At 36.5% G+C, this 18,695-nt stretch overlaps 1 protein-coding gene across 1 annotated transcript; it reads left to right on the plus strand.

Moving 5' to 3' along the window:
• The first annotated feature begins 257 nt into the window (after positions 1-257).
• LOC120475260 (uncharacterized) lies at positions 258-18,416 on the plus strand. Its single transcript, XM_089123010.1, has 18 exons — positions 258-519; positions 1,075-1,118; positions 1,200-1,481; positions 2,108-2,149; positions 4,104-4,412; positions 4,541-4,678; positions 4,810-4,857; positions 4,962-5,067; positions 6,952-6,995; positions 7,090-7,374; positions 7,606-7,851; positions 7,951-7,989; positions 8,071-8,203; positions 13,298-13,347; positions 13,624-13,926; positions 14,198-14,443; positions 15,349-15,402; positions 15,501-18,416. The coding sequence occupies exons 1-18, from the start codon at positions 500-502 to the stop codon at positions 15,650-15,652; spliced, it is 2,541 nt and encodes an 846-aa protein (XP_088979136.1). The 5' UTR covers positions 258-499; the 3' UTR covers positions 15,653-18,416.
• Positions 18,417-18,695: the final 279 nt, after the last annotated feature.

Genomic DNA, 18,695 nt, shown 5'->3' on the forward strand with positions numbered 1-18,695 from the left:
AATATCTGAGTGTACAAACAAAAAAGCTTTTAAAACATATGACCTCTGCAAGCGTTACAAGATATTTATTTAGAAAGAAATATTTTCTTTTTTTCTTTTGCCCTTGTTTATATTTTTGATTACCCTTTGACCTCCCTGGCATATGTGTGATTTGTCCATATACTTTATTGATGTACAGAAGATTATGTTTTCCTGCTGAATTAAGAGAGAGAAAAAGGATCTGTATAGCATGAACGTCATGAGCTCAGCTATCCAGTCGTTATATAGATCAGCGGTGAATCCCCAATCTCGTGATCACCCGGCAGTCGCGTTCACACGTGCAAAGCGAAATCTCTATAAAGTTACTAGATTTTGATTTCGGGGATCGAATTATCTGACATTTCTGGTTTCGGGTTGCCTTCATACAGTACTCCGGCCATTTTAATCGGTTTCCCTGAATTAAAACACTGTGTTTTTTGCGAAAATATCGTGGACTTCCGGAACTCTTGTGGTCACTAACATGCCTTCACGTTTTAACCCGTAAGTATATAAATATCCTACAGCCAGATTTAATGTTTGGATCGTATCTTGTTATTAGGTTTATTTATGTTTATAAATTTTAAAACCCAAATAAGCAAAAAAAAAACCTTTCAACTAGGTACAAGAGTTTTAATAGGCTACGTCATAACACATTTTTACTTTTAATATATTTTTTAATCCAGACAAGTAGTCCTAATATAATACAAAACAAAGAAGATACGCATAAAAAAACATGAAAAAAGAAAAGAAAAGGGGCAAAGCAAAGGGATTGGAAAAATGCCTAAATATGATTTAAAGGGCCAGTTCATGATTTACTCATCGTCATGTTGTTCCAAACCTGGATGAATTTCTCTGTAATGTTGAGCACAAAGGAAGATACATTTGTAGAATATTTGTAACCAAACATTTAATGGGCACCATTGACTTCCATAGTATTTTATTTTTCCTACTGTGGAAGTCAATGGGGACCAGCAACTGTAGGATTATTCTTTCTTCAACAAAGGATTGTGTTCAACATTACAGAGCCCATAATCAGCCCTCTTCTCTTCTCCTCAGGCACAAAGCGCTGGTTTTACTGCCATGCATCTTCTACTGTGCAAGTGAGTGTTTTATTTCTGTTTTTAATATCAGTATTTATTTTAAGAGAGTATATATCAGTATGTGATGGTGTGTGTCCTCAGGCTGTGCTCCTCGACAGAAGCCGTGTGTTCGCTGTGCTTTATCTTGTGACGGTGTGGATGTTCAAGAGCTGAAGAAACATCAGAGCGTTCTTGTGGACGTCCAGCATCTCTCGGACACCGTTCATCAAGAGAGATGTGCCGTCTCCAGCTTATTCACAGCAGACGGCTGTTCTGTGGTCGTGCCGGACTGCTGGAAGTGGAGCGATCCGGTTACACTGAGGATATACGCTGTTGATAAGTCCTCGCCTGAGCTGCTGTACGTCAGCTGGGGGTTAAAGCCGGGTGAGACCTCATATAAACAACACTTACACAACGAGTTTAGCAGTTTTTAGTCATCGTTATTGTATTCTAATGTTTCTGTGAAACGTGAATATACAGTCAAACCTAAATATATTCAGATCACATGATCAGTTTATTAGCTATAGTTTAGCTAATGGTGATGAACATGAGCAGAACTCAGTTCTCAGATCAGTGGATATTTGACTGGTTTTGTCCGTCCTTCTGTTGGACTCTCACACAGGAATTATGTTGAATATCTGATAAATTTAACTACACAATTAGATAATACCAGTTTAGCTCAACCAGTGACCAAGCAATGCTTCATGTTGTTCAGTGTGTGTGTAAAAAGAGCATTAGTACTTACAGAAAACACACTTCAGCAAAACATCATCAGCTCAAGTTTTTGGGTATAATATGTCACATTATTTTGCTCTCCTCACTTACAGAGATGAACTATAGTGTCCCGCACACACTTAAGAAATATCACAAATAATATCTGGTGTCTGAATAATTTTTGGTTTGACTGTATCAGTGAACTATTTCTTTAAGTTACTATAGATTAAACTATTGTCTAAATCTTTAGTTTATATACTAATCAAGCGATTGCTTTCCTCTCTCTAATGTTCCAGTTTCCACAGACTGTGATCCAGAAGCTGTGTCAGACAGAGACAGTAAGTGAACTAAAGGTTTCATTCTGCAGATAAACAGCTAAAAGTGTTTTCTGTCTTCATTTATAATTAAAGTTATTTCTATAATTTAATTGACGATGACTTGTTTACATGCACCCTCATAATGCGATTTATAATGAGATGCACACAATATTGTAATTAAAGTTGACCTCATATTAACACCATACTCTGATCAAATTAATTCAATTAGGTCATAATTGTTGCAACCATAGTTGTAGTAAAAAATGTGCTGAATTTAAATGCAATAAAGAGGCAATAAACACAGTTCATGTTGACAATGTTGCACAGAGATATTATCAGGTGCATCACTATAAATGACAGCGGATATTAAAGAACCGACGAACAAATCACAGTCTGCAGTGACGTAACACTCTTACTGTACGAGTTCAATTAAAAATAACCACAACTCTTTCAACCACAGCTGTGGTGGTCATGTAGACATGACATTAAAGTCCCCCTGAAGTCAATAATTTATCCCTTAAAACTCATCTTTGATCACCAAAATCACATATTTAATTTTTTTTTTACTTGATGGCTAAAGGCCAATTTATACTTCTGCGTAGGGTGCGCGCAGTAGGTACGGCGTAGCATACGCACAGACGCGTCCCATACCGCGTACCCTTCCGCGTTGCCTGACGCGCACCTCTTCAAAAATGTAACTACACGTCGCGACGACGCGGACCGCAAGATCTGTGATTGGTCGGCTTGGTAGCATCGCATTTCCTCCTACGCATTTCCGCACGTACCTTCTCACGCATTTCCACACGTACCATCTCCTCCGACGTCTTCTCTCATTTCTGCCTTTCAGTTTTAGTAATTTCACTAAAATGAGCTGTTTTTCCACCCCAATAAGCTCCAACTCCAACATGATCCACTCTCTTTCAGTCGCTATTGCTTGTAGTAACCTAGCCGCGAGGAATCTAAACACAGTGGAACATTAAAACCCTCCGCCGCCAACTAGCGTTTCGGAGCAGTACTGCAGAGCAACCAATACCTGAACGCAGAAGTATAAATGCTCACGACGGCGTAACCTACGTGCAAAGCCAACGCCGTACACTACGGCGTACCCTCGACGCAGAAGTATAAATTGGCCTTTAAAACATCTTGACTGTAACTCGACACCCTCGCCTCATTTAGTATGCAAGGTGCTATGAATATGCAAATGAGCCCCGCCTCCACTCACTCACTGGTTGACGATCACACGTTGATCTGATTGGTTACAAGGTGGTTTGTGACGTCAGAAACACCAGCGATTTCAAAGCGTGTTTTTGAGACTGTCTTTGGTGTCAATGCTGTCCACTTATCAACTTACACATGGTGTGTGTTAAAGCGTGTTAAAAACACCACACACACACACACACACACATAAACAACATTAAAGGCTGGATTTACACCACAGATTTATTGTAAATGATCTGCATTATTGGTGCACATGTAAACAAAATGCTGAGAAATGCAGTTCAGATAGTAAATGACACCTTGGGGAAGGAGGACATCTAGTGGATAAACAAGGGAACACAACCAGACACTGTGACACACACATCATGATGGCTCTGATTTATTTATGCAGTTCATTTATTAATAAACATCGTTAGATCAGGATTTCACCTCAACTGCACTGTGTTATTGTCATGAATGAGGCTTGTGTGTTAGAGGCCAATAATTTAATTTCCATCAGCAATAGACCATGGGTTAACAACCTTAATCTTTTCTTTTCATATATTTCTGATGCTCAACATTGGAGAAACTCATTGGATGTGGATGTGTGGTATGGTGAAACTAATAGAAAAATATGTGACTTAAGCAACATTATTTTAATGTCTATTATAACTCTATAACTGAATAATTCTGACAACATTGAGTAATGAGAATAGACAGAAACGCCACATTTAATTTTCATATTGATGATTTATATTGAATTAATCTATGTTTGCAGAAACCCACCCTGTGGGAACGGCCCTTAAATCTGTGGAAGGAATAAAGGGAGGAAACGTCACCCTGCGATGTGAACAGGACAAAGACATTTCTGATATTCGTTACGTCCGTCGGGGAAAATCAACACACTTTTCTGACATCCCTGAGTGTCTGAATGAGGAATATAAGCATGATAGTGTCCAAGTGTGTAAAACAGGAGCATGTGACATCATCCTGAAGCATCTAACCTTCAGTGACAATGGGACATACTTATTAAGATTTTATCACAACAATTCATCAAAAGAGTTGAAGTTTCATCTTCTTGTTCATGGTAAAGTCCAAACTGATTAAACAAGGAATATGAAAAAAGAAAAAGATTTAAAATGATCTTTTTCACTCTTAATCCTTATTGACTGACACCATTATTATAATGATTAATGTCTGTCTGTTTCACCTCAGATGAGATTAGTAGAGGACAGAGAAACTCTGATGAAAGCTGGGAGGAGGTTTCGAAGAGCGGTCACAGGGTCAGCAGTGATCGAAGGAGCGAAAGAGATAAAAATCTGACCATTAATAATTTTACAGTCAATGACACAGGTGAGAGAAGATCAGTAGATGTTTAGAAATATTATTTTGTAAATATTTGGACATCTGAGATTTATATATCAATGATTTGAAGAGGAATTTGCTGCTAAACTGTGACTAACCTTTGATATCCTCTACTACAGAATCTGGACAAAAACTGAACAGAATAACTGAGGACACAAAAGCACGGCGTAAGTAAAACAAGAGACATTGAGGCAAAATCTTTAACAGTGAGTTTGAAAATGAAAACCCTTTTTTAAAACAAAGAAATGCTCTCTCTTCCACCCTGCTGTAGATCATTGGGTTATTTCAGGGGCAGTGGGGACATTTGTGCTGGCTGTGGTCGTTCTGCTATTAAAGCCAAAAAGATGCAATGAAACTTTCAACACGGTTCCTTTACGGTAATTTGCCTTCAGAGCCAACAGATCGGCAGACAATTCTGGCACAAGATTTCTGCAGGAACATATTCATAACTCACTGTATATGTGCATTTGGACTGCATCTACATCAGGGTTATGTTTACTGACTGTCTCTACATTGATTTCTTTTCCCACCATGAGCAATATTGGCCTAGTCAGATCATTTCTGTGTTATGGTCTGAGGAAGACTCTTGTCTTGTCCTAAAGTGTCTTCATCTTTCCTCAACACTGTTGCATTGTCTGTTAAATTGTGCTTTGAAACACTAAAGCTTGGTCAAGCTGCTCCACACTGTGACATTCAGACACAAACGGGACTCAAACTGCAGAAGAAACACATTTTGGGAAAAGTCCTATTATTATCAGGTATAATCTTTGCAGTCGTTTTTGTGTAATTGTTTTTAAAAGTTTTACTGTCTTAGCACTACTGTTTTAGGTCTTCAACTTTTTAGCAGAACAGTGAACTTTTAAGACATTTGTGCATTGTATTTATTTGATTTTTTTGTGCGTTTTATTATATCAAGTATGGTTTTCAAAAAATGTGCATATTTATTAATGCTTCTCTAGATAGACATGTCTCTGACATCAGATACATTACTGTCAGTAAAAATTTCATATTATTTTTATTGTAATTAAGATGATTTCTTTATTTTTTTTCTAAATGCACCCATAATTCAGGTTTTGATGCTGTACATTGAAAAAAATAAAAGCACTTTTAAAATAGTGTTAATACAACTGCAAACCTTATAAACAATTAATGTCTCAGTGCATGAAAAAAAAATCTTGGTGTTTCTGTACAATTCCATGAAACTGGATAAGCAAGTCAACTCTGTTCTTAGATCGTGTTTTTTCCATTTACGTATGCTGACTAAAGTTAAGCCTATAGTAAAGTTAAGGTCTTTAGTCCGGCGGCTGTCCTCTGCTCTTTAGCTTTTGGGGGAGTACTCTGGGTTCGGGCCGAATTCTGAGATTGGAGCCCTCCCCCGGGACAGCGCGCCAAATACGCATTATACTTTATATTCCCTTTAATTGTATGTGTGTGAACTCGTGAACAGTTAAAACTCACACAAGAATTTATATGGTTTTATGTGAATGATTATCGTTAGGGATTGTGTTTAGTATCATTTTAAAGGTCTCAGGGTGACTGGTACAAATGTCTCATTTCCAAAGTAGTAAATAAAAAGGTAATAAAGTTCTTGAGGATATATCTTGCACACAGAAGGGTGTGTCTTTGAGATAAAACCTTCTGATCTTTTGTCTGAATGCAAATAGCAAATGGTTACCCACCGCCACCGGTACATTTCCATTGGAAACCCATGTTTACATTTGAAATGAGGTTCGGCTATATAAGGAAAATGCAACGAGAGCTCAGTGCTTTTCTGTATCATTTCTGTATATTTTTACGTGTAGATGGCGCGACCAGCACAGATGGCAGTTCCTGAGAAGGAGGTGCACATTTTTGCTTGTTTCTGGAACCTGGAGCTGTGCGATCCTTTTGGTTTCCCTTTTACTCGTATCTAAACATGTTTACAAAGTTTTGATGATGCCTGAAAACTAGACTCGTGCCGAATTTTTACCATGTAAGTTTTAAAATGGGTCAATAGGTCCATTATTGTGGTTGTGATTATGGTGATTATGATGGCTTTTATCAGTATGGTTATTAATTAGATTGTCACCGAAGATTCAGATCAAAGTTTGATGTTTCATTTTGGACATATTTATTATGTTGCCTAAGATCTATGTTAAATATTTAGACTAATTGAAAATGAATGTTTAGCCTTATTTTACTGCTCATGAAACTGTTTTATCGCTGTAAGTATGAGTGTGTTTGTGATGTGTCATAAACCAGCTCTTCTGGTTTCTCAACAGGTATTTGAATCTTCTCTTGCTGTTTTGCTTTATCAGTCATTGTGGTCGGTATCATTTTTTTGTAATTTTTAACAATTTTTATTTTTAATGTTATAGGAATTCTAGGTAGAATGAATTTTATTCTGCCTATATTTGCAGGTACCACTCCTGTACCTGTGACGGGGGGGAAAGGAGGAGACGTCACACTGACATGTGAATCTGAGGCCAGAGACATTTCTGCTATAGTTTTAAGCAGACGGTCAAAACACATCCTCGTCTGTGACAGTGAAGAATGTAAGAGTGAAAACAGCAGATTTTTTAAAGAAGGATCATGTGACGTCATCATCAAGGATCTGATCTACAGTGACGCTGGGAAATACTTTCTGAGAGTCTATTACAGTAATGATCAGACAGAAATCCTGCAATATAAACTTCATATTCATGGTAAATTCAAAACATCAGCTTGTGCTTCCTTCTGGATTTCCCTTATAAATAACATTGCAAACCAGCAAATATAGTAAATGTCACTCATCCCATCAAATCTCCAATATGCTTTTCAGTGGCTTATTTTTAAAATAATTACATTTTGTCTCCTTGGTACTAAACTGTGCTTATGGCATTGGTTCATTGATTGACACCATTATAATGATGATGAATGTGTGTGTTTCTCCTCAGATGAGATCTCGGTGAAGAAAGCAGAGGATCTGAAGTTGGATGTTCTGTTGACCAACGCTGATAAAGTGGAGAGAAACTCTGGCTCCGGCTGGACAGTGCTGTGGAGGAGAGGTCACGGGGTCAGCAGTGATGGACTGAGCGTCAGTGAGCAGACTCTGATCATTCATGAGTTTACAGACACTGACTCTGGATCATACAGAGTTCTGGACTCTAATAATGAAACCTTGATCACAATCACAGTCACAGGTGAGAGAACAGACCAGCACAAATATTATCTTTAATACATCATGAGCTTGGGCTTTTCTCTTTCAAACTGTAGTTAAACTGTATCACTGATCTTTTCAGTGGTATCTACAGGATCTGGCTCAACAGGAGAACACACAGGTAACAGACGAACAGTAAAATAAGAGGCTGGTTAAAATTGAACAGTGAGTTTAAAATGTGAAATGTGTGCTCTCTTCTCAGCTTCCCCCCATCCTGATCAAGAACATTTGAGTTGGCCAATGAAAGTGAATGGGATTTTTGTGATTACGATATTTATTGCATATATAGTGATTATGGTAATTCAGATTGTGTTGAGGTTTGCTGGAAGGTTCTGGTGAGATTACTTGTAATTTTCCTTGAGCACTAAAAATATTCAGAGGATTCTGTCTACATATTTCTCCAATATATACTGTTTACACCACGATTCGATTAGTTTCAAGTGGCCTAAAGATTTGGTCTAACAGAAGGGTGACCAAACCTAGTTCTTGAACTAAGAATAATAGTTTTTATTGAATATCAACTATTGTTTTTTAAAGAGTTAGGAAAGTATTTATAGAAAAAAAAAGTAAAAAAAAAAAGAGAAGGGAAGAATTTACATATAAATATTGTAGAAAATATTTGTCTAAATTATATGAATTATTTAATGTATATATAACAGTTATTTCTTATTTAAGATATATTTTTAATTATATTTCTATTAAATCTTTATTTTCCTGTTTATGTGAAGCTGCTTAATATTCAACATAATTATATTCAACATAATTGTTAAGCTCTGGAAATGTGACTGGACTATGGATTGAGAAAGGTTGGAATCCACTACACAACGTCTTCACATATTTGATATGAATCCCACTTTCTGCCTTTTGGAAATGGTTAAACAACTGGACATCACTAGACTTTGTACATTATTCCAAGAACAACAACCTTGTTCTGTGCCAATCATACATTATGAGATTTCCCGTGAGATCTCTGAGATCAAATCTGCAGTCTGGCTCGGACGTTTACATTGTGTAATTGTTCATTTTATTTTATTTTATTTTTTTTTACCTAACTTAAAAACAAATAAGCAAACTATCACATTCAACTTTTGAAGTTAACTCAACTAATCTGCTGTCAACTTAAATACTTTTGTTCATCTAATAAATAACAGGTAGTCCTATGAACTAAAACAGTCTTGTCATGGCAACTACAGATTATTTAGCAATTAGCATCAATCCTTGTTCTTTTATCTCCATGTCTGATTTTCAAAGCAAAGCAGCTACAGCATTGATTTATAATAAAGCCAGTAAATGCAAAGTAATATTTTTTTTCATGCCACAATGCATGCTGGGAAATGGCATACAATTGTTCAACTCAAAATTGTTTGTTCACATAACTCCATCAGGAAGTTGGGACAACTTTTAGACTTAAGTAAGGTCAACTTTAGGTCAAAGTTCAGTAAGGTCAAACTTTTGTTAGCAACATGTTTAGAGTATTCTTATTTTGTTCACACAATATAATAAACTGACTTTGACTCTCATCCAGACTGTAAATCGGGTCAAAAGTCAGTGTAAATAAATTGATTTCACTGATTTTCATTTGACAACTGTATGTATTTGTATAAATTCTGTATAAATCTGTATAAATTAAACAACATTTGTAAGTAGTACTTTTGTTGGAGGCATTCTTTTGCATATGCATTTTTGTGTTTTAGATACGTATATTCTAATGTAGTGAAATAGAGGATGTTTCAAGAGTTACATCTGTTGCATTTACTAAAAAAAAAAAATGAAGCTGTATCACACAATGACCAATTCATAAAGCAGCAAAAGCTGAAATCTGCTGCTAACTGTTGTGATCTGAAATGATCCAGGATCTTGTTTAAAACAAGCTTCAGTATTTTTTGTACAGTTCTGAATTGGTGTATTTGCATAATAACACTTTAATGAAATATATGGTGGTAAGCTGTAAAACACACAGGCGTCATTCAAGCAACCGAGGAACACTCAAAACATTGTCATCGTATTTTTGGATGGTACATTTTTGGCAACTGCTATTGCTGTTTTTAAAACACAATTTTAATCACAAATCATGCATAAATATTATGACTTCATAAGTAATAGATATGAGATAAAAATGTGGAATTATGATTTGAAAAGTCAAAAATGTGTAATAAACGTACAGTAATGTTACATCTGTCAGCTGCGGTGCCCTTGGGTTCCAGCAGAGCATACACAATGCTCAATATTAGTTTACTGGTTTCAGTCTTGTTAATCATATCCTTACCCTGTTTATTTAAATGCATTTTGCCCTGTAATGAGTATGAAATCTTGTTTGTATTTGTTTGCATGTTACTGTGTGCCTGCTCTGGTGTTTATCTCTGCCTGAGTCTTGTATTTCTCATTGCTGTCTGCCTTAGTGGATGTGATGATGCGTTCGGACTGATAACGTGCTTTGACCCTGTCTCGATGACCAGTGAGAGTGCCCATCATTACCAGCAGAGGGCACTCCACCCCGACTATTGTCGTTCCCTGATGAAACTACAGTTCCCATATCTCTCTGATGTAGTTTCTTTAGGAAAAGTCTGGGTGGAGCGCCCTCTGCTGGTAATCGTGACAGGCCCTCTGGTGTGGACTATGAGTTTGGATTATACTACTTCCCGAGTTCACACTTACATATAATTAGGGTGGATAAGATTTAAGCGGCTAAACTATCGATGGAGTGAGGTGAGATTGCTGAATCTACTGCATACACCTCTTATCATTGATTGCTGAGTGCACTCCACTCGCGTTTATTAACTGAATGTGCTCCTCCCGAACATAATTTATTATAGTCTACTGATTATAAACTGCATTTGGATCCTCAATCTCTGCTGAGTTCTGTGTTTCCACCACCGAATCATGCAAATTATCTGTCTTTTTACACCCTCAATCTGTCTCTGACATTTTTCAGACTGGCTGAACCATTCACAGCACGGTGTCTGCTCTTTTAAAAGTTTTTAATCATATTTTAATGACTACAGGCGCTGAATACACAATGGCTTTAGTGCTATTAGACTTCTGACTTTGTAGATCACAGGATTATCTCTCGGCTGGAGAGTTTGATGGTATCACAGGTACTGTACTCAAATGGTTCCAGTCACTCTTATCTAGGCCTAATAGAAGTTTTTCAGTTCGCTGTGCTCTTTTATCCTCGGCAGGGATTGATTTTTGCATCTATTATCAATATACATTCTACCCTATGAGTAGATTTAGTGTGTCGTACCTCTGTTATGCTGATCACACCCAACTTTATAATACTGTACATCATAAAGATAACAATAGCTTAGAAGTCAATATAACTATGATGAAGAAATCTTGATCACAGTCACAGGTGAGAGAAGCTCAGTGGATATGTGGAAATATTACTATTTTTAAACATTTGGATAGCTGCGTCAAAACAGACACGACTGAATTACTTTTCAAGCAATTTTTCTAAATATTTAAAAATGTTTGCAGCATAGAATATGCTATGCCATATAGAAGAAAAAGGGCCTATGTAACATATAAGTCTAATTTTAGCATTACATCCAGAAAAAAAATGCTAAATAAAGCGAAATGTTTACAAAAAACAGGCTATTTTAGTTTCCCTCCCCTCACTCCACAACACATCTTTTAAATGTAATATTCAGAAAAAATATAAGTTGTATAACTAAGCCTATAACGTCAACCTAAAACTAATAAATTGAGCAATACTGAAGTGAAACCTAAACTGTTCTTCGTCTTATTTGGGCATGTTTACTCCCAAGGGAGCATTCGCGGAACGCCCCGTCACGTGGTGTGAATTTAGCCCGTGGGGGAAAACATTGCCTTGGCGCTCATTGATTGAAATACATGCGACAATCATGCCGAAGAGTCGCTGTGTCATTTTCTGTACCACCAATAAACTAACAAATTATATATTGAAGTTCTACATCCTTTCTTACATACATGCAGAACCGATAGGAGGACAAAATGGCAAAATTAAGCAAACTTATTAGATTAGCTGTGTGTGTAGATCCCTGCGTGATATAGTAGTAGATGTTTAACTCGTATTAGGCAGTGGGCCAGATTTGTCTGACGTTACATCCCTTACGAAAAAGAACTTTAGTAATCTTATATATTGCTATAATTATTCTATAGTAGTGTATAATACTTTTGTGATGTTCATCTTTAATACCTCTATGCTTTTAGTCTATGTCCCAAAATACTATAGTATTCCTATAGGTTTAACGTTACTATAATATTTTGTCCTAAAATACTACAAGATTTCAATAGTTGTTTTTCATAAGGGATGTCTCAGTCACATTAGCGTAATCTATCAGACTGCAGTCTGTGAGAATTCGGATAACTGTCAGCAAAGTCCCGTATAGCTAGCTAACTGATCACCGTTTTACAAAAGGATTAATGGTTTGGAGTGAACCATACGTACAATTGGTAAGTGACAAAGGTTTTATGGACTTACAGTAACTTATACGCAAGTTGATGGAGTTATAGGCTTATGTTGCCGGTAGCTTCCGCGATGTCTTACCTGGAGATTCAACCAGACAATAGTCTGGAAACGACACCTCCGGCCATTTGGTGGGTTATTGACCCAGTTTTTAATTAAATAAGGGCAATCATAACCTATTACAGTTCATTTTGCAATGTACCGTTGCCGGTCGGCAGGCGTAAATGACTCGCAATATGACATTTTTGTCATTCAAATACACACGATGGTCGCGCTGCTTTCCTCCACGCCGACCACGCCCCCCAAGTATGACGCGTTGCCCACTGTATGTTGCGCTTTTACTGTAAATCACTGACCGTGTACGTGACAGATACCATCAGATTTGTTTTCATTCATTTTTCTTTCCTTGCACCGCTCCCTAATTTTGCAATGATGACGCTTTGACGCCCGATCAAAAGACTGAAGCAGATTTATCATGTAAGTTTCCACGTTTTAAACTATCCAGTCTGTGTGCTTTTGTTATTAGCCTAGTAGGCGAACTTTAGTTGTCTAATCGCGCTGTTGATGCTGGAAATGAGTCAGCAGGTTTACGACGAATTATCGTCCATTACTGTGATGTGATTATGAAAATGATTGTTATTAGCCTTGTGTGGTTATTCATATAATTATCAGATTATCACTGAACTTCTAAAGCGTTTGTGTTTTGAGTTTGACTGATAATTTTCAATATTGCACAGTCTCATTTAGGCCTATTATGTAATAGTTTGATGTTTCTTAGGCTATTCGTCTAGTCAACATGATAATAATGAGTCATTTAATACATGATTCATGTAAGCTGTGCATGTTAAATATTCAGACGAAATGAAAGTGAATGTTCAGTAATATTTTAGCACTCATGAAAGTGTTTTGTCCCTGTATGAATGTGTTTGTGATTATTAGCCTGAATCTGTGACATAAACCAGCTCTTCTGTTTTGTCATCAGGTTCAGATGGTTCAGTCTGCTTCTGCTGTTCAGCTTTATCAAATATAGCGGTCAGTATCATATTTGTTTATAAATTAAAACAATGTTTGATCTTCAGTTCCAGGTAGAGTTGTTGTTGTCGATTGTTTCTCTGTCGTATCAATAAATGACTTTGGTTGATGGTGGAAATTCCCCACATCACACCACATCCAGACCTAATCCAGTTCATTCCAGTTCAATCGTCTGTTTGCTTGCAAAGACCAATAAGAAATACTGTTTTAATAGCTGAACAAGCTAACCCTGAAGAAAGTGAGATGATTATTAATTTAAATTGTCTGTATTTGCAGAAATCACCACTGCAGGAAATATCCTTATACCTGTGACTGGACAAAAAGGAGAGAACGCCACCCTGCCATCATGTGATATTGAGGCCAGAGAAACCAGTCATGTTGTTTTAAGCAGTCGGTCAAAAAACATCCCTGTCTGTGAGGAGAAAAACTGTAGTGGACGAGTAATTAGAAAAGGATCATGTGACATCGTCATCAAGGATCTGAGCTTCAGTGACGCCGGAAAATACATTTTAAAAGTCCATTACACTAATAATCACAAATCAGGGTCACAAAACAGGGAATACCATCTTCAAATTCATGGTAAAGTCAAATTTGACCAAACTATACGCTTTCCTTCAGTGATTGTGGTGCTTTTCCATGAATTCCTGTAATAATCAGAGACACTGAATGTGACGCGTACCGCTTATTCAGATTAGTCGTCTCCAAAATGGGGTTTTCCAATGTCTTGCATTGGAATATTGGAATGTAATACCATACATTACATTTGTTCCCCTTAATCCTAAAAATGTGTTTATGGCTTTGCCTGAGTGACACCATTATAATGATGATGAATGTGTGTGTGTGTCCTCAGATGAGATCTCTGTGAAGGAAGGAGAGCAGCTGAAGTTGGATGTTCTGTTGACCAACGCTGATAAAGTGGAGAGAAACTCCAGTGGAGAGTGGACAGTGCTGTGGACGAGAGGTCATGGGGTCAGCACTGATGGACTGACCGATCGAGACGGAAATCTGACCATTAAAGAGTTTACAGCCAACGACACTGGATCATACAGAGTTCTGGACTCTAATAATGAAACCTTGATCACAATCACAGTCACAGGTGAGAGAAGATGAGCTTATTTTACAGATGAGGTTTATTCATGATGATTTGAACAGCAAATGGTAAATTATATGACTGAAGGTCCTGACATACTCATGCCAAAGTTCCTTTTCATTCTTCGTTTATGGGCCAAACGAAGTTTGAAATGCACGAGGAGCGATACTGTTATCGAACATCTGCTGAGAGCAGCGATTATATGAATATATAAATATGTGATGCACGCTTTCCTGTCCATAACAAAATAAACACACAACAAAATTGAGAAAACAGCAAGCATTTTTAAAGGGATAGTTCACCCCAAAATGAAAGTTCTGTCAGTAATTACTCTCCCTCATGTTGATCCAGACCCATAAGACTTTCGTTCATATTCGGGACACAAATTAAAGGGTTAGTTCACCCAAAAGTGAAAATTCTGTCAGTATTTACTCACCCTCATGTCATCCCAACCCCGTAAGACCTTCGTTCATCTTCGGGACACAAATTAAGATATTTAAGATATTAAGATCGCTCCTGTATACTAGTCCATAGGCTTCTTGAGGGAATGACTCGAAAAGTCATTAAAGACATCGTTAAAATAGTCCAAGTGACTACAGCGGCTCAATCTTAACTTTATCAAACGACGAGAACACTTTTGTGCGCAAAAACAAACAAAAATAACGACTTTATTTCAACTATTGGTTTATTTCTCCCTCTGCGCGAGTCAGGTTACTAGTTTAATAGCGTAAGCTTCTGTTATTGTACGTCACACGCATCACACACACATGACCAGCGTCGTTAACTGACTACAGGCCCATAGAGAAGGAACTGTTTCGAACTCGATTTTGCTCGAAATAACGTCATATCAGTTTGTTCCTTGTTTTCGCTTGAAGTATATCGGGGTCTTAACCTTTCTATCTCCTCTACAGAATCTAGAACAGACTCAGGATCATCAGGAGAACGCAAGGATGACACTGAACATGGTAAGTACAACAGGAGGAATTGAGAGCTCTACAAAATCTTTAAACAGTGAGATTAAATAAGCATTTTAAAAGTTCTCTTCCCACCTTTCTTCTTCCAGCTGCAGTGTATTGGTTCTGTGGTGTTGGACTGGCTGTGATTCTGCTGGTTCTGGTGGGTGTGATTGTCTCTGTTTACATCAAGAAACGCCAGTGTCTGAATGGAATTTACTCACGGCCGTCGGAACAGAATGCAGAGGAACCAAACCTATAATAATCTCTCCCGAGGGACTATAATAATCTATAAACTAATATGGTGGTGGGCGAAGCATGAGCATTATGACATCATAGTGCTCAGAAAATCCAAATGGCTTGATTATTGAGAGTGTTAAAGGAGTAGTTCACTTTAAAAAAAGCTTTTGCTGATAATTTACTCACCCCCATGTCATCCAAGATGTCCATGTCTTTCTTTCTTCAGTCGAAAAGAAATTAAGGTTTTTGATGAAAACATTCCAGGATTTTTCTCCATATAATGGACTTCAATGGGGTCCAAACCGTTCAAGGTCCAAAAATAATAATAATAATAATAATAAAATGTAATATAAAAATAATAATAAGACGTATTTAAAAAATAAACATGATCGGTCATTTTGGCAGCTCTGTAGTGACGTTTCATTGATAAATGAATATTTTGATCGATTTAACAACATTAAACCGTGTAAATTCCAGTGTAAATCTAAATGCCTCTTCAGATGCAGCTTCTGTGCCAAAGATGGGTTTTATAGATACTGATTGCGACTGTGTCTTATTATTCTAACTGAAATGATTGATTAAATGAAAGAATTTGTCATAAAAGATGATACATGCATAGTTTAGAAAAATGTCCCCTGGATATCAATTTAAGCGAGAAAATACCAGCTTGATATATGAATAAATAAAAGCCGAGTCAGTCAGGCCTAATCCAGTCAAGACAAGACACAAGACCAGCACTAAAACTCACGAAAATTATCGTCATCAACAAAATCCCAGAAAATATCGAGATATCATATGTGCCTAACAGTGAAGATCTTGAATGAAATATTTAGTATGTTTTCGTTGAATAATTGTGTTTAAAAAGTGTAAAGATGAGGAAGAGTGTGTTGGGTCTGTATTCCTGCCAAGCTTTCTCTCCAATTATTATTCCCTTGACTGGCCACTAGGGGATGTTTAGATGTTTTTGAAAAAATTAACATGTGTTGGAAACCACTTTTGATCATAATTTGACTGTTAATATTTTGTTGGTTCTTACCGACTATTTTTATATGAACTGAAATATTGTATATTTTCATACTCAGGAAAAAACTAATTCTCAGGTATAAAAATAAACTTTAGCTGCTCTAAACATTATAGCCAGATGTGGTGCTCAGGAGCCAAGAGAGTTTCATGACGTTTACACTCCTATTGTAATGGCTTTTTCATGAACTCACTGTGAACATGTGAAGTATTTAATCATCTCCAGCTGTGAGCAATCATGTCTCATCTGGACAGATATTGTGGTTTTTACACTGTTTTGCTTTGAAGGGATATTGCAGTATGTGATCTGTGAAATGTTGATTATTGTGGAGCTGAGTGAATTTGGTGAGACAGCTATACGGTAATCCCTTTAAAACTTTGTGAATTGAACATGTTTTCCTCATTTCTGTCAGAATCAATCCATCATCTTGAGAATTGTTGGGATAGTTTTAAGTTTATGGTTGATTCATAAAACTAAATATAATAATTCATGGATAGAACTAGAACAAAACCATTGTAAAGATACCTCAATTTCAGACCTTGTCTTTCTACCAAAATCAATTCAGAAAATGCCATATTTTAATAACATTACCATTGCATCAACTCTGACAGCCTGGTGGCAAGTAAACAAAATTAACAAATCCCCACTAACATCATGTAGACACACCCCCATCTGGTTCAACCCTGATTTTCAATTATGCAATAAACCAATACATTTTCCATCTTGGCGACAAAAGGGAATCACTCATCTCCATCACTTATTTGAAAACAACCAATTCATATCGTTTAAAACATTAGTCCAGAGGTATGGTCTTGGGGGAGAACAGTTTTTACAATATCAACAAATTAAATCCATAATAAAATCCAAGATTAACATAATTAATAACCCACTCCATCCCCCTCAGTTAATGGAAGATATAATGAAAATCACTAACACCAGCAAACTAATATCAAAACTACATAAATGTTTACTGAACAATGATACAACAATTATAATACCCAAAAACAAATGGGAAAAAGATTTAACCTTCTCCCCCAACACCGACCTCTGGAAAGAAATCTGTAACAACACATTTTCAATGACTAATAATGCTAACCTCCAGCTTATACAGTTCAAGATTATTCACAGGATTCATATCACCGAAAAGAAGATGTTTTTAATGGGCCTGAGGGACACAGACGTTTGTTCACAGTGCACACTGGGGAGCACAGATGATTATTTTCATGCCTTATGGACCTGTCAGTCAGTTCACTCATTCTGGATATCAGTGACCACAAAACTATCCGTTATCATGGGTTGTGAAATCCCTCTTTCTCCATCACTCTGCTTACTGAACAACTGCATTGAAGTTGATAATCTCCCAATCAATTACAAAAACCCACTCCTAATTTCTCTAACTATCGCCAAGAAAGTAATTTTGCAAAATTGGAAGTCCAAAAACCAAATACACATCAATCACTGGACCAACCTTCTAATAGAATACATCACATTTGAAAAAATAACATATACTAACAAGAACATTATTTCTAAATTTCTTGATATCTGGAACCCATTCCTAACTCATCTTCATATACATCAGTAGCCTGGGACCGGACCAACGCACTTCCCCAATCACATGTTTACAAATTAATAATAAAATATTATCTGTGTATTACTGTACAGCACTATAATAGATGCCCCTTATATATAGGTATGAATGTGTGTGTATATATGGATGTATTTGTATGTATGTGTACGTGTATATAAATGTTTGTATATGTGTATATGTATAATATTTGATAAGCTGTATACTTTTATAATCTGCATTTTATCACTATTTGCTATATATCTTTATAGGGTGGTGGTAGTATGGAAGATGAAATATATTATTATTATTATTATTATTATTATTATTATTATTATAGAATTATGAGCCCCCCATTTCTTTTCTCTCTATAAGTAACCAGTCAGAAAATACTACGTATAAATATTAGTAACATTATTTTCTACTTACTATTATTATTTATTTTTATGTAATTTTATTTTTTTTTTATTTTTTTTTTTA

The sequence above is a fragment of the Pimephales promelas genome, chromosome 18 (genome assembly GCF_988280905.1).
Source record: "Pimephales promelas chromosome 18, fPimPro1.hap1.1, whole genome shotgun sequence".
Lineage (NCBI taxonomy): Eukaryota > Metazoa > Chordata > Actinopteri > Cypriniformes > Leuciscidae > Pimephales > Pimephales promelas.

Coding starts and splice junctions, on each gene's coding strand:
- LOC120475260 (XM_089123010.1), top strand. CDS start 500: ATGCCTTCACGTTTTAACCC. Junction 7,375..7,605: donor ATATAAACTTCATATTCATG/GTAAATTCAAAA, acceptor GTTTCTCCTCAG/ATGAGATCTCGGTGAAGAAA. Junction 13,348..13,623: donor CAGCTTTATCAAATATAGCG/GTCAGTATCATA, acceptor CTGTATTTGCAG/AAATCACCACTGCAGGAAAT.